Source organism: Sphaerodactylus townsendi, linkage group LG04, assembly GCF_021028975.2.
Source record: "Sphaerodactylus townsendi isolate TG3544 linkage group LG04, MPM_Stown_v2.3, whole genome shotgun sequence".
In the NCBI taxonomy this organism is placed as follows: Eukaryota; Metazoa; Chordata; class Lepidosauria; order Squamata; family Sphaerodactylidae; genus Sphaerodactylus; species Sphaerodactylus townsendi.
In genome coordinates, this window is record NC_059428.1 from 16038961 (window position 1) to 16064775 (window position 25815).

Below are 25815 nucleotides of genomic sequence, written 5' to 3' on the forward strand. Positions count from 1 at the left end.
TTAACCACTACGCCACGGATGCCCCAACACATTCAACAGCCATCTGAAGATGATTGCAGGAAACCACTGGTGGATGCTTTCATGATCTCCTCACTAAGGAACCCAATCCTCCTCCTTCCAAGGTTTCTAAGCACACACCAATCTTGATCCTCCTTGATCTCAGATTGCAAATGCCTTAGCAGACCAGGTGCTCAGGAGCAGCAGCAGCAGCAGCAGCAGAAGGCCATTGCTTTCACATCCTGCATGTGAGCTCCCAAAGGCACCTGGTGGGCCACTGCAAGTAGCAGAATGCTAGACTAGATCAGGGGTAGGGAACCTGCCAATTGGCCATGCTGGCAGGGGCTGATGGGAATTGTAGTTCCTGAACGTCTGGAGAGCCGCAGGTTCCCTACCCCTGGACTAGATGGACTCTGGTCTGATCCAGCAGGCTAGTTCTTATGTTCTTATGTGGTGTAGTGGTTCAGGTGAAGGGTTTGGGATCTGGGAAACAAAGGTTCGAATCCCTACTGTACCCTGGAACTTGCTGGGTGACTTTGGACCAGTCTCACACTTCAGATCCTGAACAGTAGACTAGGCTGCTGGGATATTGGCGTGACAGAGACTTAGAAATCTAAGATCCACCAACTATCCCTCGGATCACCACTGATTCCTCTACGCCCTTCTGGTCTTTTCAACTTCACCGGGGGCCAAAAAGGGCACAGTTGCAGGCACAAGGAGTTTTCTTACGCTGACAATACTACCAATCTGTAACACTAAGCTTTTTGTTGAACCAGCTGATCTTCAATTCAGCGGGGGAGGCCAATGCCGTCCGCATGATACGCAAGCCTCAAAGTCCAACATCTGTCTTGGGTTCTTTCTTTTGTATATAACACTGCAATCCATTGATGAAGCCAAATGCAAATATGTACTTGGGGGAGAAACCCCCCCCCCCTCCGAAGGTCATTAAAAAAACACGCCAGCCCTTACGGACAGTTTCCGGTAATGATATCGTATGATCTGTCTCAATGGACTAATCAGATGAGCGGCCACGTCATGCGCTGTTCAATCATTTCCTTGATGAGAAGATTGTGTTTATGTCACTGTACCTCCACGGGGAAAAAAAAAAAACCACTTAAGTTTCAACACAGCCTTGGGGTAGAAGCGTCCAAAATTCATCACGGGAAGGCATCACATTCTGGCTTAGAGCCAACACGAGTTCGAATTTTTCCAGTTCTTCCTACCAATTCACCTAGCTTTTCCTTTTCTGCTGTTATGTCCCAGAGGTCTGTCAATCATTTGGCTTTGAATTTCTACAAATTCAAAGGAGCGGCAATGGCATAGTGGTTAAGAGCAGGTGCACTCTAATCTGGAGGAACCGGGTTTGATTCCCCACTCTGCTGCTTGAGCTGTGGAGGCTTATCGGGGGGATTCAGATTAACCTATGCACTCCCAACACACGCCAGCTGGGTGACCTTGGGTTAGTCACAGTTCTTCTGAGCTCTCTCAGCCCCACCTACTACACAGGATGTTTGTTGTGAGGGGGGAAGGGAAAGGAGTTTGTAAGCACCTTTGAGTCTCCCATAGGAGAAAAAGGGGGGATATAAATCCAACTCTTCTTCTTCTTCTTCTTCTCCTCCTCCTCCTCCTTCTCCTTCTCCTTCTCCTCCTCCTTCTTCTTCTCCTTCTCCTTCTCCTCCTCCTCCTTCTCCTTCTCCTTCTCCTTCTCCTTCTTCTTCTTCTTCTTCTTCTTCTTCTTCTTCTTCTTCTCCTCCTTCTTCTTCTTCTTCCTCTCCTTCTCCTTCTCCTTCTCCTTCTCCTTCTTCTTCTCCTTCTTCTCCTTCTCCTTCTTCTTCTATGCTTTTTACCACTGAACATCTCAAAGGAACTGCAAGAGGAATTACGATGTTGCTTTGTTTCCCCTACCCCAAATGATCTTGATAAGGACAAATGAAGCACCCCACCGGATCAGACCAGTAAACCAAGTAATCCACCTCCACATCCACAATGGCCAACTGGTTGCTGTGAGAGGACAGTAACTAGAGCATAAAGGCCATAGCTGCCTTCTTGATATATTTGCTCATTTTGGAACTTAACAAAGTTGGTCTTTTATGCTTGGTATATCCTTTATTTTTCTGTTGCTTTAGATCAGGGGTCCCCGAACTTTTTAATCAGGGGACCTGTTCACTGTCCCTCAGACTGTTGGAGGGCCGGACTAAAAAAAACTATGAACAAATTCCTATGCACAAATGATTGTAAAATGTTTGATTTCACCTTTCAGCCTTTCTGTCATGGTCTATTTTTAGAACAGTGACCAAAGTATGTCAAGTACAGGGTGGGCTCCAAATATTGTTGGGGAGGCTGTGGAATACCTTCCCCTGTAAAAAAAAAAGCAGAACTTTCCCAATGAAGCATTCCATCTAACCCAGGATCAGGTATCTTCCTGGGTTCTTTCCTCCCTAGCAGCCAGTGAGCGAGTCGCCAGCCTGGCTGATGCCAGTGGGAGTGGGGCGGAACAGAAAGCCTGAGAGCAACACATGGAGTAGCCAAGAGGGAAGGGCGGAGCAGGAGTTGCCACATGTAAGGTTTCCAACTCTGGGTCAGAAAATTCATGGAGATTTGGGGGTGCCATCATGTAATTGCAATCAACAGCCATTGGGGCCAGTTCCTCCTCTCCCTCGAGCCCCCACTGCACATGAATGGAGCCATCGCCGCCATGCCTGGCGGGCTGGATAAATGCCTTCAGGGGGCCACATTTGGCCCCCGGGCCGTAGTTTGGGGACCCCTGCTTTAGATACACCATCTGGCTCGCCCCTACCCTTTTTTTTAATTAGAAAGGATATCAAACATTAACAAGGATAAATATTACAGTAAAAAAAATTTTCAACCAATGATGCCACATCTTATTTATGCAGATTAACTTCACGTTACAGAAATCACATAATCACACATCCCTAAATTAAACTGTCAGGAGAAATAAATCATTTCAATCATGATATCGCCTATCAAATGTGGATTAAATCCCAGTCAATGGTCGATTCCGCACAGCAAATGTATAACGGGTTGCAGGCATTATAAAGGAACCCATGTTCCTTTTTCCTGCAGTCAGCAACTGGAGCCCATGCATAGAGACGCTTCTCTTTTTTAAAAAAAAATCCTATGTGTGTAGCTGCACAAGCATTCCAAAATGAACCCCCACAACCATGCCGATCATCCCACAATACGATCAGCTGCACCTGCGTAACTGCGCAAGTGCAACACCCAAAATTAAAACGGGCCTCTCCGAAATGGCAGGAAGATGGCAGGTGGATTCTCCTCGCTGTGGACGGTGTGGTGGAAGGGAGGAAAATTAAGTGCCTCCTGCCTGGTGGTTCACATGGGAGCAGCTCCAACCTGGCATTTTGCAAAAGGATCACAGGTTTAGCAATCTTTGAAAATAAGAACATAAGAACATGAGAACGAGCCTGCTGGATCAGACCAGAGTCCATCTAGTCCAGCACTCTGCTACTCGCAGTGGCCCACCAGGTGCCTTTGGGAGCTCACGTGCAGGATGTGAAAGCAATGGCCTTCTGCTGCTGCTGCTGCTCCTGAGCACCTGGTCTGCTCAGGCATCTGCAATCTGAGATCAAGGAGGATCAAGATTGGTAGCCATAGATCGACTTCTCCTCCATAAATCTGCCCAACCCCCTTTTAAAGCTATCCAGGTGAGTGGCCATCACCACCTCCTGTGGCAGCATATTCCAAACACCCATCACACGTTGCGTGAAGAAGTGTTTCCTTTGATTCGTCCTAATTCTTCCCCCCAGCATTTTCAATGGATGCCCCCTGGTTCTAGTATTGTGAGAAAGAGAGAATAATGTCTCTCTGTCGACATTTTCTACCCCATGCATAATTTTGTAGACTTCAATCATATCCCCCCCCCCTCAGACGTCTCCTCTCCAAACTAAAGAATCCCAGACGCTGCAGCCTCTCCTCATAAGGAAGGTGCTCCAATCCTTCAATCATCCTCGTTGCCCTTCTCTGCACTTTTTCTATCTCCGGGTTGAGGGAAATAAAAGTGGGCAGACTCGTTTTGGAGACGGGATGTGTCCCAAATCTCTTCCCCCGCCCCAAAATGGTTTATATCGTGTCCTACAACTTTTACATTTACCCTGTGAGGAAGCCACCAATTTCGTTTTGTTGAATTTTAAATAAGCAGTCGACAGATTCCATAATTTCATGAATTATTCAGGCTTTATAAAGAAAAACTGTTTTCTGTATGCGAGCAGGGCTGCTCTATTGTTTGCTTTTCCCCAGTTGCTGCATTATTGACGTTTTCCCCATAGACAAAGTATCCTGGGATAAGGAGGTGAAACATCCCGGTTCGGGCCTAACTCGGGTCTGCCCTACGAGATTTCCTTTATCCTGCAGCTTTCCAAAAACGATGAAATTGGTGGTTCTTTTGAAAAAGTCCACGCCGCTTCCACTCCCATGCAAACACCACGGGTGGGGCGGCGGCGGTTTATTTTACCAGCTTCACCGCCTGCTCTCCCCGTCCCTTATCTGCAGCCAATCAGAATGTCGGCAAAGCGGAATCTATGTAAACTACATAAACTATAAAAACAACGTAAACGAAAACTTTTATGTGGAAAATGAAAATAAACCGGGAGGCTCTTGCATAACTCACTGGAGTTCTTCCTTCTGGCCTGAACGCTCTGACAGGCAGTTGTGCAAAGGGAGAAACCGGGATAAAAACATCCTGGGATATATGATCCCGGGTCTATCCCAGGATATTTCTGTCCGTGGGGAACACACCATTGATAACTTTCAATACCTGCACGGACACAAAAACAGGAAAGAGGGTCACTTTATCCCGACTGCAACCCGCTATACATTTGCTGTGTGGAAAGGGCTTGAGTTGTGCCTCCTCCTCCTCCTCCTCCTCCTCCTCCTACTACTACTACTACTACTACTACTACTACTACTACTACTACTATACTGCTCTCCCATGCATGGGCTAAGAGCACTGAATAACCATAAATATACAGTTAAACCAATGCATAAAACAATTTCTAACATGGCAACCTTCTCATACACAAAGTGATAAACTTCTAGCAATACAGACAGGAAAATTCAATTACAATTACAACTGTGATAAAGCTGGTCAGAATTAAACTATAGTCATAATGGCCTTAATTGAGAGTTTAATACAAAGGAACAATTGCCTCTTCGGGCTTCAATGACAAAATTATCACATGCAAGATAACACACGGCTGAAAAAGCCTGTTTACAAACTACACCGTGTTTAAAGAAAACTGCAGGACCCCAACAGAAAGGATGCCTTGTGGGGACTTAATTTCCCAGTTGAAAAACTGTAAGTGCTAATTGTCACACGTTTTGTTTTCTTCTTTAGCGTATCACAACCCTGCATGGGGATTCCATGGTGTGCAGTTTGTTTTAAACATGATGTGGTTCGTACCGCAGGCTTTTACAACTGCTTGTTATCCTGTGTGTGATAATTTTGCCATTGGAACCCAAAGAGGCGATGGTTATACTGTATCAAACTCTTTATTCAGGCCTTTAGGACTACAGTTTCATTCTGACCAGCTTTATCATGGTTGTAATTGTAACTGAACCTTCTAATACATTCATCAAGAGTTGGCATTGAAGTCTATAAAATTATGCATGGGGTAGAAAATGTTGACCGAGAGAAATTTTTCTCTCTTTCTCACAATACTAGAACCAGGGGGCATCCATTGAAAATGCTGGGGGGAAGAATTAGGACTAATAAAAGGAAACACTTCTTCACGCAACGTGTGATTGTTGTTTGGAATATGCTGCCACAGGAGGTGGTGATGGCCACTAACCTGGATAGCTTTAAAAGGGTCTTGGACATTGGAGGAGAAGTCGATCTATGGCTACCAATCTTGATCCTCCTTGATCTCAGATTGCAAATGCCTTAGCAGACCAGGTGCTCAGAACGGAAAAACGAAGGCAGAAGGCTTGAAATTGCTTTCACGTCCTGCACGTGAGCTCCCAAAGGCACCTGGTGGGCCACTGCGAGTAGCAGAGTGCTGGACTAGATGGACTCTGGTCTGATCCAGCAGGCTAGTTCTTATGTTCTTATGAATTACAAATGTAGCCGCTCATGATAAAAGTTGTAACCATAACATCCTCCAAAGCAGGGGTAGGGAACCTGCGGCTCTCCAGATGTTCAGGAACTACAATTCCCATCAGCCCCTACCAGCATGGCCAATTGGCCATGCGAGCGGGCTGACGGAATGAACCTGAAACATCTGAAGGATTCCTGCGGAAGGATATTTTACTACTTGGCAAAGAAGCCCATTATTGGGGAAGATGCAATAGGTCTAACAAAGGGTGGGAAGCATCTCCCCGCAATGGAAGCTTAGCAGCGGCAGAGGCCATTGGCAGAATATGTGAGCTCCCGAGAGCACCTGGTGAGCCCTGCGAGTAGCAGAGTGCTGATCCAGCAGGCTAGTTCTTATGTTCTTTATGGCGCAGCGACTTCCAATAATCCCAGCAATAAAAGCACCAGTCAGGGCAGGACTAAAACAAGGAGCGAAAGTACAAACAGGCCAAAGTTAAAACTGAGCGCTGAACGGCTGAAAGAGGTTGAAGAAAGAATTACGGCTGAAGGTGGAAATACGGCTACTGGTTCTGAACCACAGGCTTGGTGGAACAACTCCAGCCCCTTCCGCACATGCAGAACCATGCACTTTCGATCCATTTTCTGAATTGTTTTGCAAAATTGGATTTTGCTGATTCTGCTGAAGTAAAATCCCGGCTGCAAGTGCATTAAAAATGGATTGAGTGCGATATCCCCATGTGCAGAAAAAACCTCTGTCTCTTGGGCCCTGTGGAATTCGACTAAGATCTGGAGGACTCTGTTCATTTTGGGCGGTGTTCCACAGGCTGGAACCAAGACCAGGACCAAAAGTCCTGATTCCTGATCTCTGGTTTGGCCGAACTGTTTTAGGGCCGGGGTTCTTTAGGAGGTTGTTATTTCCTGAACGTAACACTCTCCGAGAGGTACACCAAGAGAGGCAGTCCTGTAGATATGCATGAACTGCATTTTATATTTGGGTCTAGTTCAATCATGCTCTAGAAATCAACCTTAGACATGTTCTTTGCTGAGATTTCGAGCATAAAGAAACACATTCCTCCAGTGGCACAGTGCCAACGGGGTATTATCATTGCGACAAACCGTGAGGTATTTTGCGTGGCTGCAGGAATTGATGGAAACTCTATGGTTACCTTCAAGTTTCCAGGAATTCCTAGAGCTACCCTACTTTGCTTCCAGGTTTCCCCTGGATGTGACACCTTCGCCATGAATGTCGTCCACCACCCCACAGGTCTCTGCCCAGAGGTGGGATCCAGCAGGTTCTCACAGGTTCCCAAGAGTAGGTTACTAATTATTTGTGTGTGCCGAGAGGGCGTACTGGTGGTGGTTTGCCGCGTGGTGCGCCGTTCGCCCCTCACCTCTCAGCGTGGCAGCAGAGGAACTTGAAGCAGTCAGCAGGAGGTGCACCGGCGTGCGTGGCAGCCTCTTTGCGCCTCGTGCGTCGTTCCATGGGGCCGGCTGGTGGCTGCGTGCTGCCTGTCCTTGAATGCCCGCCCCGGAATGCCCGGCCGCCCGGAATGCCGGCCACTCCTGGAATGCCGCCCAACCCCATTGGCTCACGCTGGATTTGAATCCCACCACCATGGGAACCTGTTACTAAAATTTTTGGATCCCACCACTGTCTCTGCCCCAAATTCTTCTTCTTGTTCCCAGGCTGAGTCTTAGTTGCAAATAATAGAGACTGTATTCCTGCCTATTTATGTCCTCAGAGATGTTTTGCCAGCATAGAGACCGGGATATGAGGCAGCTGTTTCGACTTGATTATCCCTTCAGTTTCTGTTTTGATTGCTATCAGTTGGGCAAATCTTAACAGGCATTAGATTAGGGTAATGTTATCACCACTGACTAGTGACACATTCCCTTCCTGCAAGGCCGAGCCATTTCTCATTTCAAAAGAGATGAGGCAATTTTCTTTTAATTGTTTTCCTCAAGGTTCGCTTACCTAGAGAGATGGGTATCGTGCCTGTACGTGTCAAAAAATGTGACCCCCTCACCCATATCTGGGAGGTTTTCTAAAAGGTTGATTGACCTACTGGGAACCGAGAATGCCCCCTCAGGTTTTAGAAAATTCTGCTCATGCAAATACAGTTGGGAAATTCTCCCTGCTCAGTTGAATAACTTCGGGTGTGGCTCATTAAAATCCATTTTTTTCCTCCCAGTTACTGCAAATCTTCCATAGGAGTCATTTCAAAAGCTACATCATGATCCAACAGCGCATAGCGATTTGCAGTGAACATTTCCATGCCCGAATCAAAAAATTTGCAAAAGCAAGGAGCTTTCCCTTTGGATACCGGCCGCCCCTTCACCGGAACGCTTTCTGAATACTGATCTACTCGGACGACTGCATTTCGGCACAGTTGCTCTCGACAACAATTATTATCCATGCTAATTGCAAAGTTACATTAAGAAAACAACAACATAAATAAATAAAGTGAAAGCCCCACAGGTTGTTGTGGGTTTTCCGGGTTGCGTGGCTGTGGCCTGGTAGATCTTGTTCTTAATGTTTCGTCTGAATCTGCGGCTGAAACGTTAGGAACAAGATCTACCAGACCATGGCCACACAGCCTGGAAAACCCACAACAACCAGTTGAATCCGGCCATGAAAGCCTTTGAAAATATACTGAAAGCCCAACGCTTTAAGAAGAGTTGCCAGTTCCAGGTTGGGAAATATCTGGATATTTGAGGGGGGGGGGGGGCAGAGCTTGATGAGGGGGGGGGTTGGGGGGGGGTTCAATAGGGGATAATGCCATAGAGTCCACCTTCTAAAGAGGCCATTTTATCTAGGGCAGGGGTTGGCAACCCGCGGCTCCGGAGCCAGATGTGGCTCTTTCAGCCTTGTTCTGCGGCTCCGCATGGCCTGGAGGTTGGAGGGTAGCATGGGTATGGGTGTGTCCTGGGTGTGGGTGTGTCCCTCCAACCCTATAGAGCAGCGCTGGAAGGAAAGGTGAGTGGAGGGGCCGAACCAGAGGTGGCTCAGTGTGGAGCCACCTCTTCGGCTCGGTAGATCTTCGGGGCTATGGAAAATGGGTCCTAATGGCTCTTTGGGTGGTAAAGGTTGCTGACCCCTGCTCTAGAGCAACTGATCTCCATCAACCTGGAGATCCATTAGAATAGCAGATTTCCAGCTACCACTGAGAGGTTAAACACTTTACCACTTTGCACCAGCAGCTATAGGTACTATTGCACCAAATGATATTCCCTTCTATCTTTCATAAACTTTTATATAGAGAACATTATCTTACAAAACGATAATGAACAGATAGCTGTCTCAATTGTGGTCAGGAGGTACACTTGGTTTTACAAGGGAGATTGAGAGTCTGCAATAAATATACAAAATAAACTCAAAACGATATTACGATCCACTGAAGTCTCGCGTGTTATTATTCTGCATTAGTCAATATCAATCCAATGCTTCTACACAGATACCAACACAAACAACAGCTGTTTAGGGGCGATTAACTTCAGGTAAGGTTTTAATTTCATAGGTTCTTCTTCAAAGCTCAGTACTCTAATCACAGTCACACAGTGAGCTTACTCTTTGTGTAAATATACTTCCCAAACCACACAAAGCTGTGTAATAACCACTTTCCAGGGCAGCGACTCCTCCGCCTCTTGTTCTAAGGCTCCACTGTAGCCATCAATGTCTGTATTTGTATTGGTTACAGACTCATGATCTTCCTTGTAAAAGTCTGCAAAAATGTGCCTGTTGACCCAAACTTGAGTTCATTGCTTGTCCATTTTCATTGCTAAGACAGACAGACAGACAGACAGACAGACAGACAGACAGACAGACGACGAAGAAGGAGACAAAGAAGACGAATAGGAGGAGGAGGAGTTTGGATTTATAACCCACCTTTCCCTCCTGTAAGGAGACACAAGGTGACTTACAAGCTCCTTTCCCTTCCTCTCCCCACAACAGACACCTTGAGAGGTAGGTGGGGCTGAGAGAGTTCTGAAGAACTGTGACTAGCCAGACAGATAAATACAGATCCAAGTTTGTAAAAGACAGAATAGAGCATTATTTGGAACACTAGCACCTATAGCTGCCGATGCAGAGTGGTGAACTGCTTCACCTATATGTGCACCTGCCCCCTTTACCTAATATAGTGGAATCACTTGGAGGTAGCAGATGATACCAAATTAGGAGGCGTAGCTAATACCCTGGAGGACAGGGGCAGGATTCAGAATGATCTGGACAGATTAAAGAGCTAGGCCAAAATTAACAAAATGAATTTCAACAGAGATAAATGTAAGATTCTACACTTAGGCAGAAAAAAAATGAAATGCACAGATATAGGGTGGGTGACACCTGGCTCGACAACACTACATGCGACAGGGATCTGGGAATCCTAGTAGACCCCAAACTGAACACGAGTCAGCAGTGTGATAGGGCAGTCAAGGAAATCAATGCAATTCTGGGTGTGTATCAGTAAGAGTATAGTGTCTACACTAGATTGAGGGAAGTAACTGTACTTCTCTTCTCTGCATTGGTCAGACCTCACCTTGAATACTGTGTTCAGTTCTGGGCACCACAATTTAAGAAGGATATTGACAAGCTGCAATGCATCCAGAGGGCAACCAAAATGGTTAAAGGTCTGGAATCCATGCCCTATGAAGAGAGACTTAGGGAGCTGGGGATGTTTAGTCTGGAGATTAAGGGGGGACATGATAGCTATGTTTAAATATTTGAAGGGATGTCATGTTGGTGAGGGAGCAAGCTTGTTTTCTGCTGCTCCAGAGATTAGAACACGGAGTAATGAATTCAAGGTGAAGGAAAAGAGATTCCACCTAAACATTAGGAAGAACTTCCTGACCGTCAGGGCTGTTTGACAGTGGAATTCACTGCCTTGGAGAGTGGTGGAATCTCCTTCTTTGAAGATTTTTAAACAAAGGCTGGATGATCATATGTCAAGAATGCTTTGGCTGCGTGTTCCTGCATGGCAGGGGTTGGACTTGATGGCCCTTGGGGTCTCTTCCAACTCTACAATTCTATGAGGGTGGCAATGCTCACAGGTAACTGAAGTCCTTCTTTGTATAACACAGTGACATTTTGGAACAGACTGCAGTTGGCCTTTCAGCAGGATAAACAATATCACCTCAGCTATAGCAGAGGTAATGCTAGCCTGGAGAAGCAGTATGGCATAGTGGATAGAGTGTTGGACTAGAATCCTCAGAGAATTGGGTTTGAATCCCCATTTTTGTCATGGAAGCTTGCTCGGTGACATTGGGCCCATCATACTATTGACCTGGCCTACTTCACAAGGAAGTCCATCTATGGCTACCAATCTTGATCCTCTTTGATCTGAGATTGCCAATGCCTTAACAGTCCAGGTGCTCGGGAGCAACAGCCGCAGAAGGCCATTGCTTTCACATCCTGCATGTGAGCTCCAAAAGGCACCTGGTGGGCCACTGCGAGTAGCAGAGAGCTGGACTAGATGGACTCTGGTCTGATCCAGCTGGCTTGTTCTTATGTTCTTATGTTGTTGTTATGAGAAAATAGAGATGGGGAGAATGATGTTTGAAGCCATTGCGAGTCCCAACTGTAGGGGGAAAGTGAGATATCAACACATAAATGCAACTGCACGCATCCATGGCCTTCCGCTTTTTTGATATTACCTGGTGCTACATGGGATGTCACACATGAGCAGATTTCCTGCAAAGTTGTTTGAGCTTATTGTGTGTATCACTGAAATGGATATCCTAAAGGTGTGATGTGAGATCTGAAGTTACTAGACCAAAAGTATTTCAGCCCATTCATTTGTATTGTGTAGCATACGTTTGAGCCCAGTGGTTTCAGTTGTGAGGCTAAATTCATCACCTGTGCTTTTGATTTGTAGCTCAAGTGCCCTGTACGATACATCGACTTGGTTTGTTTGATTCATTTTTAACACTGTTTCTGCTCAACCTTTGCCAAACATAGAGCACAAGCACTGAAAATCCCTTAAGTCCAAAAGTATGTTAGGAATTCTATTTCCCTGCTCTTGATTTTCTTTTTTTAAAAAAATTTAACTCTCGAAAATAATCACTGTTTTTATAAGGTTCAGAAATTAACACCATCGCTACAGTGGAGATTGTTGGAAATGAAGTCCCACCTGACTTTAGCTCTCCTGTTGGAACCAGTAACTGCAGAAGGGGTCATGGAGGATCCTATGAAACTTAATACATGACGGATCTTATCGCGATGCTAACATACAGATGTACATCTCAGTGGCATAAGAGGTTCAGAGTGGGCAAGTAGGAGGTTAAAGAGCTTCGTGTATCAAAATCTGGAGGAACCGGGTTTGATTCCCAGCTCTACGCCCTGAAGCTATGGAGAGCTTATCTGGGGGCAGATTAGCCTGTGCGTCCACACATGCCAGCTGGTTGACCTTGGGCTGAATCCCCAGCTTCTTGCAGGCCTCTCTCAGCCCCACCTACCTCACTGGAACGACTTGTTGTGCAGGGGAAGGGGGGGGGCAGGAACCTGCCTCTTTGAGTCTCCTGCAGGAGAGAAAGGGGGGATATAAATCCAAACTCCTCCTCCTCCTCCTCCTCCTCCTCCTCTTCTTCTTCTTCTTCACTGAGTTCAATTACACTTACTCCCTAGTAAGTGTTCAAAGGACTGCAGCCACTGACTGCCAGCATAATGGAGTGATTTGAGGGCTGGAAAAATGTGGGGAGAGTTGGGCTCATGTCTTCCTCCTATCATAAAAACTCCCATACTGTTCCTATGCATTGTTTTTTTTCAGTCAAACCAACCTTGCAGGGTTGTTGTGCGGATCGACCAGAAACACAGAGTACCACGTATATTGCCCCAAGCTGTTTGGAGGAAGAGCAGAATCGAAACTCAGGAAAGAAAAAGTAAGGGGCTTGACTTCATTTTTGTCAGATATACCCCAGTATTCCTCGGAGGTCTCCCATCAAAATACATGCCAGGGTCAAGGCTGAGAGGGTGCAACCCAAAGACAGGGCTGAGAGGGTGTGGTCCAAAGACACCCAGCAAGTCCCCATGCACGGACCCACGGCCTCCAGCTTTTTGACATTACCCGGTGCTATATGGGATGTCACAACAACAGACTACAAAGTATTTCAAATTCCATTATGAATTACAAATGGCCCGGCAGACCAAAAAAAGGGCACGATCTAACTTCGCTGTACCTCCAGATGTTATGGACTACAGTTCCCATCATCCCCTGCCAGCGATGATGTTGGCAGGGGATGATGGAGACTGTATTACCTCTGGAAGAACCCGCAAGACATGACCCACCTATAATCTAGACCTTTACATTAGACCAAAAGTGTTTCGGCCCATTCATTTGTCTTGTAAAACCTACATTTGGAGACTCGAACCTGGGTTCCGTTCCCCTGCTCCTAATCCAATACTTTAACCACTGCCCCACACTGCCTCAATATAGATCTCCGTTCAGAAGACGCCTTCCTGACGTATATCGATCCAGACGCGAGTATCATAAAAATGTGACTGATCATAACGAACACTGCATGCCTTTTATTTCCTAAGACTCCCATATAACAACACTCCGGCCACCAAGCGCACGCCCTCCTCGTGACCCAAGTCCCCGATCGTGCCCCACCACCAAGCTCCGTCCCTCTCCCTGGGGGCCGCGACCCCCTCCTCACCGGCGATGTCCCACAGCTGGAGCCGGACGACGGTCTCCGGGTCCCAGGGGAGCACCTTGAGGGCGAAGTCCACGCCGATGGTGGCCCGGTAGTGGGGCGAGAAGTTCTGGTGGACGTAGCGCTTGATGATGCTGGTCTTGCCCACGCCCAGGTCGCCGATGACCAGCAGCTTGTACAGCCGCTCCTTCTGCATCCTGCCGCCCGCTCTGGAAGCCGCCTCCGACGGGGGGCGGCCGGAAGCTCCCGCAGCTTGGGCAGGGCAGCAGGAGCAGAGCGAGGGACCCGGAAGAGACCAGGGATCCCCGCAGCAGCCCCGCCCTGCACCGAAGCGCTTTACGCGGACAGCGCCATGTGTGAACGTGCCCGTGCCGGAGGTTGCAAAGAACAGGAGCTCCTCCTCCTACTCTCCCCCCACCCCCACTTGAAAACCTCAGGGCACTTGGAGGAAGCCCCATGGAAGTCAATGGGGCTCACTCCCCGGGAAACGGCCTCCAGAGTCCAGTTACTTTCCTTTTGCCGAGGTGAATTAAAGGCTGTCCAGAGTCAAAGCTTCCTTCCACATGCGCCTAGGCTGACCCATAAACACAAACGCCCGTGGCCAGCCCCCAGGTGGCATCTGGGCATTTCCTGGAGTTATCATTTTCAGAATGCAGAGATCAATCCCCCTGGCGAAAATAGATGCTTGGGAGGGTGGACTCTATGGCAGTGTGTGTACCCCATTGAGGTCTCTGTCTTCCCTGTGCTCCATCCTCAAATTTCCAGGAGTTTCCGGACCTACAGAGGTGCCAGTTGCTGTTGGCCAGGAGGGATATGGCAGCCCTATAGATTCACTGATTGGACACTTACTTATTGATCGTTGAAGATTCATTTTCTACATTGAATTCCGTATATAAAGTTGATAGAAGTTTCTTCCTTGATGTGTATGTAATTGTGACAATGAATTACACGCGTTTAACATCTGTAACACTGGTTATTATTTGTTTGTTTGTTTGTTTGTTTGTTTGTTTGATATACCGCCCCATCCCCAGAGGGCTCTGGGCGGTGAACAACACAAAACAGTATACAAAATCACTAAAACATAATTATGCGTAAAAATCTCCATTTAAGGAACTGGCCGAATACTTCCTAACCTAGGCATCCCACAAAAGCCAGTGCTTAACCATAAACTAAATCTCTCCCGGGAAAAGAGGAGAGAGGGGAGAAGATAAAACCCGATGATATTAGGGCTCACATGGAACAAAGACCCATATGATTAAGAAAATATATGTTTATGAATATTGAAACGTGATTTTGTTCTATTGGGACAGCTAGAGTGCAACGTTTTTTGTAGTTTTGCTCATATATTTTACTGCTGCACTCATAGACTTTGTAAACCGTATAGAGTTGCCAGTCCCCAGATGGTGGCTGGAGATCTCCTGGAATTGCAGTTGGTTGCCAAGATCAGTTCACCCGGAGGAGCAGTGAGTTTGCTTTGGCGGTGGACTGCCTATAGCAGAAAGCGGATTTGAGGAAACCGCACCTGGCTGGTATCTGCACCGCCTCCATTTTAGCCAGAAACGCCAAGCGCCAAGAACACCACTGGCAGCGCTCTCGCCACACCCCCTCCACGGCCATGCCTCTGCTGTGGCTCTGGCCAGGGCGTTGCACACACACACACACACCCCGGCCCCATTGGTGCTATGCCACTGCTATATGGCACTGTATCGCACTGAGGTTCATGTCCTCAGGCTTCACTGCGACGCCTTCTGAACTTGCAGAATAATGCACTTTTAATCCGCTTTCACATTTGTTTGCAAATGGATTTTGCTATTCCGCACAGCTGCAAAGTGGATTGAAAGTGCATTATAATCTTGAAGAATTCCGGAAATCCACCCTCAAAGCAACCACCATTTTTCCAGGGGTTGATGCTTGCAATCTGGAGATCAGTTGTTACAAAGAGGCCGATACCCAGGTATGCGCCCTGGAAACCGATGGTGGCGAACCTATGGCACAAGTGCCAGAGGTGGCACTCAGAGCCCTCTCTGTGGGCACTCACAGAGTCGTTCCCACCCCATCCCACATATCTAGGCTGGCCTGGGCCGCTGTGCTCGATTATTAGCATTAAACCTATGACCTAGTTTTGGGGAAGCAGTGTAGGTAACCCTGTTAAGCGCTGTTAAACCCCACTGATTTTCATATGAAGAACTAAAGTGTAATCCTTTACCTGGGAGTAATGGCTTCGGTTGCTGGCAATGGGTTTGCTTCTGAGTAAGCTTCTGATAAAAACTCTAGGGCTCATGAAGTTCACCCGCCATTGGAAGAGGTTGCACCGTTGCGCTTCAAAAGCAAAAGCCACCAACTGCTTCACCAAACTGCACCCGACACTTACCTGCGCCTCGGAGTCAACTGTTTTTTCTAAACTAAAACCTCAGTATTCAGGTTAAATTGCCGTGTTGGCACTTTGTGATAAATAATTGGGTTTTGGGGTTACCAATTGGTGGGCACTTAGACATGGTCTCAAAAAGGGTTAAGCTATCACTTTGGCCCTGGGGTTGGCTTTACCCCTAAATGCAGTTGAGGTCCCCACTTAATCCTAAAGACGACAGAGTGGGCTTCAATGTGCTTCGGTTGCTTAAAAAGCTATAACTCTGCTTAGGATAATAGTGTGGTCTCAGTCTCTCTTCGCCACAGGGCCACTGTGAGGATAACACGGAGGAACGGCGAACAATGGGATTGATAGTTAGCATTGTGGTGCATGAGTGAGATTGACACACTTGCTTGGAGCAGGATTATTGACAGCTATCTCAAAGGCCTGTCTACACAGATGACGTTTGGCCGTGAAGGTTGCAAGGGGTGTCAGCCGGCCCTATCACATCCCATTGATTCATTCCCGTGAAACAGGCTTTTAATTGACCAAAAGGCAGAAGCAACTTCTTTTCCACAGATTGTGTCTTTGGGGCAAGATAGATTCGATCTATCAGTTGAGTAAGATGTTGTCTGGGTCCTTTCCCCTGCAATCCCAATTGTCTGGATCAAGACATTCACCGTGCTGTGACTAAATAGTTGATTGAACAGACAGACTCATCGTGAAACGGGTCTCTCGCTAAAGAGCTTTGTTAACAATTTAAGAAAAGAAAGGTCTTGTGAGAGGAAAACTTTCCGGCGGAATCGCAAGGTGCTGTGTGGTTTCGGGCTGTCTGGCCGTGTTCTAGCGAAAGCATTCTCTCCTGGCGTTTACGCCTGCATCTGTGGCTGGCATCTTCAGAGGTGATCCTCTGAAGATGCCAGCCTGGCCAATCGAAGCTATCGGAAATATGTACCTTCCCCACTACCAATTAACCCGAAGCTACAACCTAAAAGATGCGTTTCATAAATATGCCACAGCTCTCTTGTGAAATCCAAAATTGGTGGGGAGGGGGGAGCATTGGTTGAAAACAACTTGTAACAGAAATATACTGTTATGCTGTTAGGTTTGTTAAGCCATCTTGAAATTGTCATTTAACTGACTTTATACTGGGTTTAGTATTTGTATTTATGTTTGTGCTTTTATTATGTTTTTATTATGCATCCTATGTGAAGCCACGCCAAGTCCTTCAGGGGAGTGGGTGGGGTATAACTGTAATAAATAAATAAATAAATAAATAAATGAATGAATGAATGAATGAATGAATGAATGAATGAATGAATGAATGAATGAATGAATGAATGAATGAATGAATGAATGGGGTTTGCATTGTTATTGATAACTAGCAGGCCCGGCCACGTGTTGCTGTGGCTGAGTCTGGTGAAGTGGAAAAGAAAGAAAAGGGGAAGCGAATGGTTCGAACATGTGTCATTGCACAATGATTTACCGGAGGGAGGCAAGGGGCAAAGCCCTGGCTCCTCCTCCCTCTCTCTCGATTCCTGCCATGGCAAACTGGCCCGGTCCCCTCCACTAACGTTGCCCTTCCTCTGGCAGGGTGGGTAGGCCATGTCCAGGTGGGCTGGTCCTGTCCCTTTCCTCCCTTCCCTTGCAGATGAATTATCCTGGCGTAAAACTGCGCTGGGAGGCATGAGCTACTGTTGTGTTCCAGAATTTCCAAGGCGTTTGTTCCAGCAAACCCTGAACCATCCCTCACCTTCCGCTTCCTCCGGCTTCAAGAATTGGAGTGGAGCCATGTCAGATGGCGTGCCCCAATCCCTTTCACTCCATAAGGCAGTGGTTTTCAAGGGAGAGGAAGGCATGGTTGGCTCCCTTGTATCAGAGGGTGTTGCTTTGGCGACCAGCAATTGGCTGTTGCTTGGAACAAGGAACACAATGGTTCCAACTGTCACAGGATGTGGCATGTACCTACAATAACTGGCACAATTGTGACATGTACACAACAGGAGGTGTGGAAACAGTATGGAAACCTGGCCGCACGCGAATGCGACATGGTGTAAAAACTTCAAAGCAATTGGTCCAGTAGTTTGGGAGATTACCTGTCAGCAGAAAAACACACTGTGTCAGGGTCGCGACCCTCACACAAGCCTCTGTTACATGTTAAGTTTCTGTTTCCCAGTTCTCCCCGTTCCCGCCACTGGGAAGGACCGCCCACTCCTACATGTATATATACTGGAACTGAGGGCAAGAACCCTCAGTTCCAGCACCTTAGGGTGACACAATTCAATAAAGTTTGTTTCTTTGTTTCAAAGTCGACTTGGTCTGAGTGTGTCCAGGCTTACATACTGATAGATTTTTGTATATATAGATATTTGGTCATATTTTTGTAGATTCGTTGAACCTGGCATTTTGCTACATTTTTGTTTACGATTTCCATATACTACACACACACACACACACACACACACACACACATGTTAGGCACAGGGCAGAGCCCTGTGTTCAGAGCTAAAACTCTGTCTGGTTCCTCACAAATAACCATCCATAAGCTTCTTCAGTGTTAAGAGTTTTATTGTTCAATTCTGCGCAGAAGAGGGAACTCTCCTCTGTCAGCAACAGGGAGGAGGTTCAAAGGGGCTGTTGCTTGTGTAACATAATTTATACCTTCTTACAAACATCCCTCCTTGTCTTCTGACTATTGGTTTGAGAGTCAGAGAAAGGCGTGCAGACCACTGGTCATTTTATCCCACCTTTTACCACACCACCTTTTTTCTTCTCCATATTTTTTAATGTAACTTGAGTCCTAAAACACCTCATGTATGAAATTCTATAACAACTACTGGTTTCTATAGCAATCAAGTCTTCTGCTAATTTCTTATCTCCTTGATGGGGCCCTATTTCTTTTAACTTAAGGCCAGTGTCAGGCTGCTCTGAGTTTCGTTTCTCGGTGCCCTTTAAATTACCTTTCTGTTTATCAGACTTTCAGCCAACTCAATAGTACAGGCCCCATCAGTTTCGTTAGCTAAAATGAGTTTATGTAACATGCTCCACCCTTTGTGCAGGCTACTATATGTGTGTATATATATATATGGCTTAAAACACTGTGAACTGTATATGTGTACATATCACACACACACACACACACAGAGAGAGAGAGAGAGAGAGAGAGAGGCTGATTACTCTGGCATTCAGTGGGACTAGAAGCACATTGGGGCAAGAAATCTTCTTCTTTGTAGCAGCCAAGAGAGGAGGCGCGTCGGGTTGGGGAGGAGAAGAGAGGGGATATAATGCTGCTGAGTCCCCGCTCCAAAGCAGCCCCTTTCTCCAGAATTAAACTCTTCGGTCTGGAGATCAGCTGTAATTCAGAGAGATCTCCAGACCTCACCTGGAGGATGGTAACTCTTCCCAGACCCCAACAACCTTCTCTGTGCCCCAAATTCATGTTTTATGACGGCCCAAATCTCAGATTTTATTTCTGGTTTTTATTTAGTTTGACTCCATTTCAAGTTTTTACCAATTTGTTATTACCGTTCTCAGAAGCCGCTTCAGCGGCAAGGTGCCAAATCACATGGTGTAAATATTTTAAACGAACACAGACCTTAAACTTCTTTCCTAGCCTCGTTCCTTCTTGTTCTTCATACTTCTCAAAAGACTTGACAGTGTCACGTATTTTATTACGAGCCAACCCCGGAGAGGATGGAGAGCTGAAAACATTGACAGTGTTGAAATATTTACAGGGAATTTGTAAGAAACCAGAGGAAGCCATTCAGCACATTCTTGAAGAATAACTTAGGGCAAGGCTGCATTAGGTTTAACTTGACAGGTAAGTTGATCAAGAAGAAAAGTCGGGGACTTATTCTAGGATGAACACCTTGGCCCCTTCCAAATCCACACATGCAAACAATCCCCCCACACACACATGCACTGTGGTTCCTTTCCGAAATGTACCTCTTTGTGCTGAATTACGAGAACCTCCCTTTCCAGCTTCCCAAAATTAGTGTTTTTATTTATCCACTAGTGGGGCCCAGCCATGCGTTGCTGTGGCAATTGTCCTTCTCATCACAGTCCGCAACCCACACAGATGTCCATGCAGGTCCAATGATCCACAGCATAGCCTTTTGGGGTGGTCAAATGGAATCCCTCTTTCCCTTTTCAAATGCACATCGTTATATGGTGCTGTCTTGTTTTTTTAGTATAAAGTAACCCTTCCCATTCCACAACGGAACTGTACAGAGTGCGAATCCCGCTGCCCATGAGGCTGGTTAACACACACAGTCCTGGCTTGGGTAAGGCAGAACTGGGGCAAGGAGGCTATCCCAGTCAGGCAGCAGAGGCAGGGTGGTGAGGTGCTTGGATCGAGGCCAGCTCCCTGGGTTCTTAAAGGACCGTGTGAAAAAGAAGCGGAGCCAGTAGTGGTGACTCGCCCCCACCCCGTGGATTTTCTTAGAAGAAAAAGGCAAACTCCAGCTCGCTTTTAGTAAAAGAGAGCTGTGGTGAATATGGGTGAGGAAGTGGGTAAGTGGTGGTTGGATGTGAGGGAGGGCAGAGTGAGGTGTGTGAGGATGAGCTGGATGTGTATTGTGTGGCAGCAGTGGGTGAGGCACAGAGAGTGAAAGTTACCTGCGTGTGAGGGGGGGGGGGCACCTGACGTCTCACACGGCAAAGTGTGTATGTGTTTCACTTCCACTTGTATTACCTACCAGTATTGCCTATTTACTGTTTTCACTGCTCATCTCTGCCCATCTGCACAAACATCCCAAGCCCTCAGGCCACAGACAGACAGGCTGCACGAACATTCTAAGGGTCACAGTTAAACTGAGCCAGCTTCATGGCCTGGCGTGCCAGGAAAAAGATGTTTTATCTGGCTCAGGTATGGACTTTCGGCGATTTGAAGGTCCCATTACCAGCCCGCAACAGGGAGGAACGTCATGTGAAAATTTGGGGGCGATCCGTCCAGCCATTTTGGCGTTAGGGAGTGACTAACAAAGTCACTGTTTGCTTTTTATATATATAGATTTTAATGGTTTTATCATTATTGCCAGCTACGTCTTGCATTAAGCACTGTGGGTTGTGAATATCTTAAAACTGCTAAATGAGGGATGATTATGAATCAAGCCTCTGCGGATTTTCCTGGTAAACAAACACTGTGAGGGCAATACTGAACAGGTCTACCCAGAATCCTACTTGGGGCTATTCAGTGGAGTTTACTGCCAGGAAAGAATTCTCACAGCCCTATTCAAAAGGCTCAAGAAGCCGGGGACGGACTCACTGGTCCGCCCCCTCATGAAGGCTTCCAGGTGGTGGAGCAAGGCAGTGAGGATTTGCACAACACTAGCCACCTCAAACAAACCCATATTGCAAAACGGTCTTATGCCGCCCTTTTGGTTGGCAGAAGTCCAAACTCCCCAGAATGGCATGCCTGGCTCAAAAGGCTTGGTGGTTGTGTAACCTCAGCTTGTGGGTTCTGTGGGGCAGAACTTGGAATGAGTTTGTAACAACAATTTTTTAAAAAAACAAAATGGTTTATTTTCTTAACGTATAACATATAACATCAACATTTAACATCACACTTCAAGGTCCTGTTCAGGTTGCATTTTCAAGTCGTTATATTTACAGTCTACTGATACTACCAAGTCCAATTCTTCTTTGCAAGTGGGTTGGCTCCTGAAGACTCCAAGGGCTTGGTGAACAGGATTCAACATGATGAAGGCTTCCAGGAGAACTCTCACCCATTACAAACATAAAAAAGAAACCCTGAAACAATAAACTCCAATATTTACAACATAGCAAAAATAATCATCTACCTTCCCACTAGTTCCCAACAACATTGCAGTTACCTTAACAAGGTGTTAAGGCCTTATACCAATCAAAATCTGAGTCTGGTAGCCTTGTCTCCTCCAAACTACACGAGCTCTGCAGCCTCCTCCTGCTTTGGGTCTCCACCCCTTTCTGGGTCAACCCATTCTGAGCATGGGGGTTACAGGAACACTGCTTGTAATGCCCCCAGTTGCACCTGCACCTGGCTGGATGCCAACCCAGTTCTGACAGACACCCTTATTTTGGGTCTGTGGCACCTGCCTGCCTTCTTGTTTGCCCACCTTGCCTGCACATTTGCTGGCTCCCTAATCCCATTCCCAATTTTCCACAAGGCTGGAAAGCCTTTACAGAAAAATGTTTGAAAAAGTATTCAAATGGAGAAATAGTGTCAGGTTTTGAAATCTAAAGAAAACAGTAGACTGTAATGGCCAGAAGATAGTTAAGAAAGGAAAAGGAATTGATAATAAAACTGCAAAGATTGCCCTTGTATAAAGCAGTGCCCTTGTATAAAGCAGTGTTGCGACCACACTTGGAATACTGTGTTCAGTTCTGGTCGCCACATCTCAAAAAGGATATCGAAAAGATAGAAAAAGTGCAGAGGATTGAAGGATTGGAGCACCTTCCTTATGAGGAGAGGCTGCAGCGTTTGGGACTCTTTTGTTTGGAAAGGAGACGTCTGAGGGGGGATATGATCGAAGTCTATAAAATTATGCATGGGGTAGAAAATGTTGACAGAGAGAAATTTTTCTCTTTCTCACAATACTAGAACCAGGGGGCATTCATTGAAAATGCTGGGGGGAAGAATTAGGACTAATAAAAGGAAACACTTCTTCACGCAACCTGTGCTTGGTGTTTGGAATATGCTGCCACAGGAGGTGGTGATGGCCCCTAACCTGGATAGCTTTAAAAAGGGCTTGGACAGATTTATGGAGGAGAAGTCGATCTATGGCTACCAATCTTGATCCTCCTTGATCTCAGATTGCAAATGCCTTAGCAGACCAGGTGCTCAGGAACAACAGCAGCAGAAGGCCATTGCTTTCACCTCCTGCATGTGAGCTCCCAAAGGCACCTGGTGGGCCACTGCGAGTAGCAGAGTGCTGGACTAGATGGACTCTGGTCTGATCCAGCAGGCTAGTTCTTATGTTCTCATGAATCACTGAATCAACATGTTAATTATATGCACTGAAGTTAGAGTTAACCTGTAGCCAAAGATGAGATAGCTGGAAGTCACTATATGATGTAATGGGTTGTACTTTCTTTCTTTCTTTCTTTCTTTCTTTCTTTCTTTCTTTCTTTCTTTCTTTCTTTCTTTCTTTCTTTCTTTCTTTCTTTCTTTCTTTCTTTCTTTCTTTCTTTCTTTCTTTCTTTCTTTCTTTCACACACACACACACACACACAGAGGTTTCTATATTGTCTTTTTATGTGGGAAAATTAAAAAAAATATTTTTTTAAAACTTACAATTGATGATACACTCATTCAGAGATACTGACAATTCAATACCAGATCTGAAATGTTTTGAAGATCTTAAGTGTTTGTGCAGTTATTATAGAAATATGTTTTAGACCTACTTCATAAATCCTTATCCACTGCGCAACAGACAAGAAAGCAAGTTCTCATGTGGGTTTATACATGAACTGTTGAATGTGCATTTCAAAATGTTTTGTCACTGACCACTGAGGGAGGCTGTAAGGGCTGGAACCCATATGGTTCTGCTGGCCGTGTGATATATTAATCAATTGCAATAATGCCTGTGCCGTTATTTGTGAGATTTATGTTCAATATATGGTAGGATCTGGTTTCCAGAAGTTATGTTTTTCATGAGCTGGTTTTTTTACTACCCATTTTTTACTTTTGTGTCATGTGTACATTGAGCCTTTTGGGGAGGGTGGTCTATAGATAGATAGATAGATAGATAGATAGATAGATAGATAGATAGATAGATAGATAGATAGATAGATAGATAGATAGATAGATAGATAGATAGATAGATAGATAGATAGATAGATAGATGATATTGATAAAATTGTATTGTGGTTATCTGGACCCTTACAAGGCACACCAATATAGTTGGGATCAAGTTATTTTCTCCCCTTTTCTTGGTACCCATCAGAGCACAGCTAGACATGATGGTCTTCCCCAGTCCATATGGGGACATGTCTACCATTTTAGAGATAAAATTCTCGCTGTTTACAAAAGCCATGGGGGTCTGATCCAGATCAGGATTCCAGCATGGCGTAGGAGGGGTTCCATCCCCCCCTCCACACACACATGTGCCACTTTGAAGATCCCAAATGCCAGGGGATTGTGGTCTTGAAAACATCTCACAATGTCAGGGGCAGCACCTAGTGATTGAGGGGCATTCCGAACTCCAGGCCAGGGCTGTATAAAATAGACAGTGATTGTCCATTTTAGTGACAGTGATCTAGGCCAGTGGTGTCCAACTGTGGCACTTCAGATGTTCATGGACTACAATTCCCATCAGTGATTATCCAAACTCCAGGCCAATAGGCAGTGATCTAGGCCAGAGGTGTCCAACTGTGGCGCTTCAGATGTTCATGGACTACAATTCCCATCAGCTCCTGCCAGCATGGCCAATTGGCCATGCCAGCAGGGACTGATGGGAATTGTAGTCCATGAACATCTGAAGTGCCAGAGTTGGACACTCTAGATCTAGGTGATTGACATGAATCCTTGTCAATATAACTGCTTTTAGATATATGTATTCTGCCTGTTAAATGTAATAATTGTATTAGTGGAATATTCTTCCCTTGATCTCTCTCTTTTATGGTTTCACATGCTTGATAGATAACTAGGCTTATCCCTGACACCTTCTACTCCCACGGAAGCTCTGTGGGGGTAGGAGGCCAGGTGGCTTTATCTTTTTCCGTCGCTGACCCTGGGGCGCATTTAGGCTCCGATGTAACACTTTCTCACATTCCTTGGGAAAACAGGAGGGGGGATTATTTCTGGATAAAGAGGGTTACAAAAGTCATGTCAGGCAGCTCTGGCTTCTTGCAAGCTGGGTGCTTCGTTACCTTTCCAATAAATGCTTCTGATCAACAGTCCAGACCCTGTTTATTGATTCAAGGATCGAGACCTAACACACAGGGAAGAGAGACAAAAAACTATGCCCCCCCCCCCCGGTGCCTTTTCAGTCAGCATCATGCTTCTCAGTTTGTGTAAACTGAGGGAATTTCTTACGTAAAATAGCAGTCACATCCCCATGATGGACTTGGAGATGCTGTCATGTCTAGTTTGGCTCTGCCAATCCCTGGTTTTCCATAATTGAAGAAAAAAATGGCCTCTATTGGACTGTCAGTGGATTCACTTTGCCCTTTGTCCTGTTCAGAAGCTTATAGAAAATTAAAAGGTCAACTATTGGATAGAGAGTTCTCTACCCTAATCACCGCAGCCCAGAAAATGTGCTCCCCCCTGTATTTTTCTCTCCCTTTTGAACGGGGCCACTTGACACACTACCTGTACTGCTTAATAAACCCTGCTCAAAGGAGAGCCATAATGCTCACCAGGTTTAATGTTATGCCTTCTGCCTTGTTACATGGCAGATTTAATAAGCAAGAAGGAGGACCCAGCCGCTGAATGGTGCCCCCCAGTCGGCCCCTAATCGGCTTATACCTGGGCCTACCATCTGACACGACTCTCCACCCCCCCCTCTCTTTTTCCCCGGGGAGAATTTTTAAAATTGGGGTTGGCGGACGCCTCTTTTATTGTTATCGCTGTTTTAAGGGTTTTAATAATGTGTTTATTTGTATTTATATTTTGTGTGTACACCGCCCCCCCCCCCCCCGCGTCTCGCCTATTCCTTAGCGACGACCCTGCGGGGATGACTACAAATTTTTTATTACTGAAGGAGGCCATTTGGCTGAAACATATTTGATCGGCACTGAAAACTGGGCTTTAATGTCCATTTGTGTGGAAATATGC

The 25815-nt window shown here is 46.1% G+C and overlaps 2 protein-coding genes across 2 annotated transcripts in view; both read right to left on the minus strand.

Annotated features, from left to right (window-relative positions):
- RAB38 (RAB38, member RAS oncogene family) overlaps positions 1 to 13942 on the minus strand; it is a 37644-nt gene extending 23702 nt beyond the window's left edge. The window contains exon 1 of the mRNA XM_048494218.1: positions 13715 to 13942. Within this exon, the coding sequence (XP_048350175.1) occupies positions 13715 to 13907 (193 nt within the window). The 5' untranslated portion in view covers positions 13908 to 13942. The remainder of the gene's footprint in view (positions 1 to 13714) is intronic.
- LOC125431442 (dipeptidyl peptidase 1-like) overlaps positions 1 to 25815 on the minus strand; it is a 269788-nt gene that overhangs the window by 227285 nt on the left and 16688 nt on the right. The gene's annotated exons all lie outside the window — the stretch shown is intronic.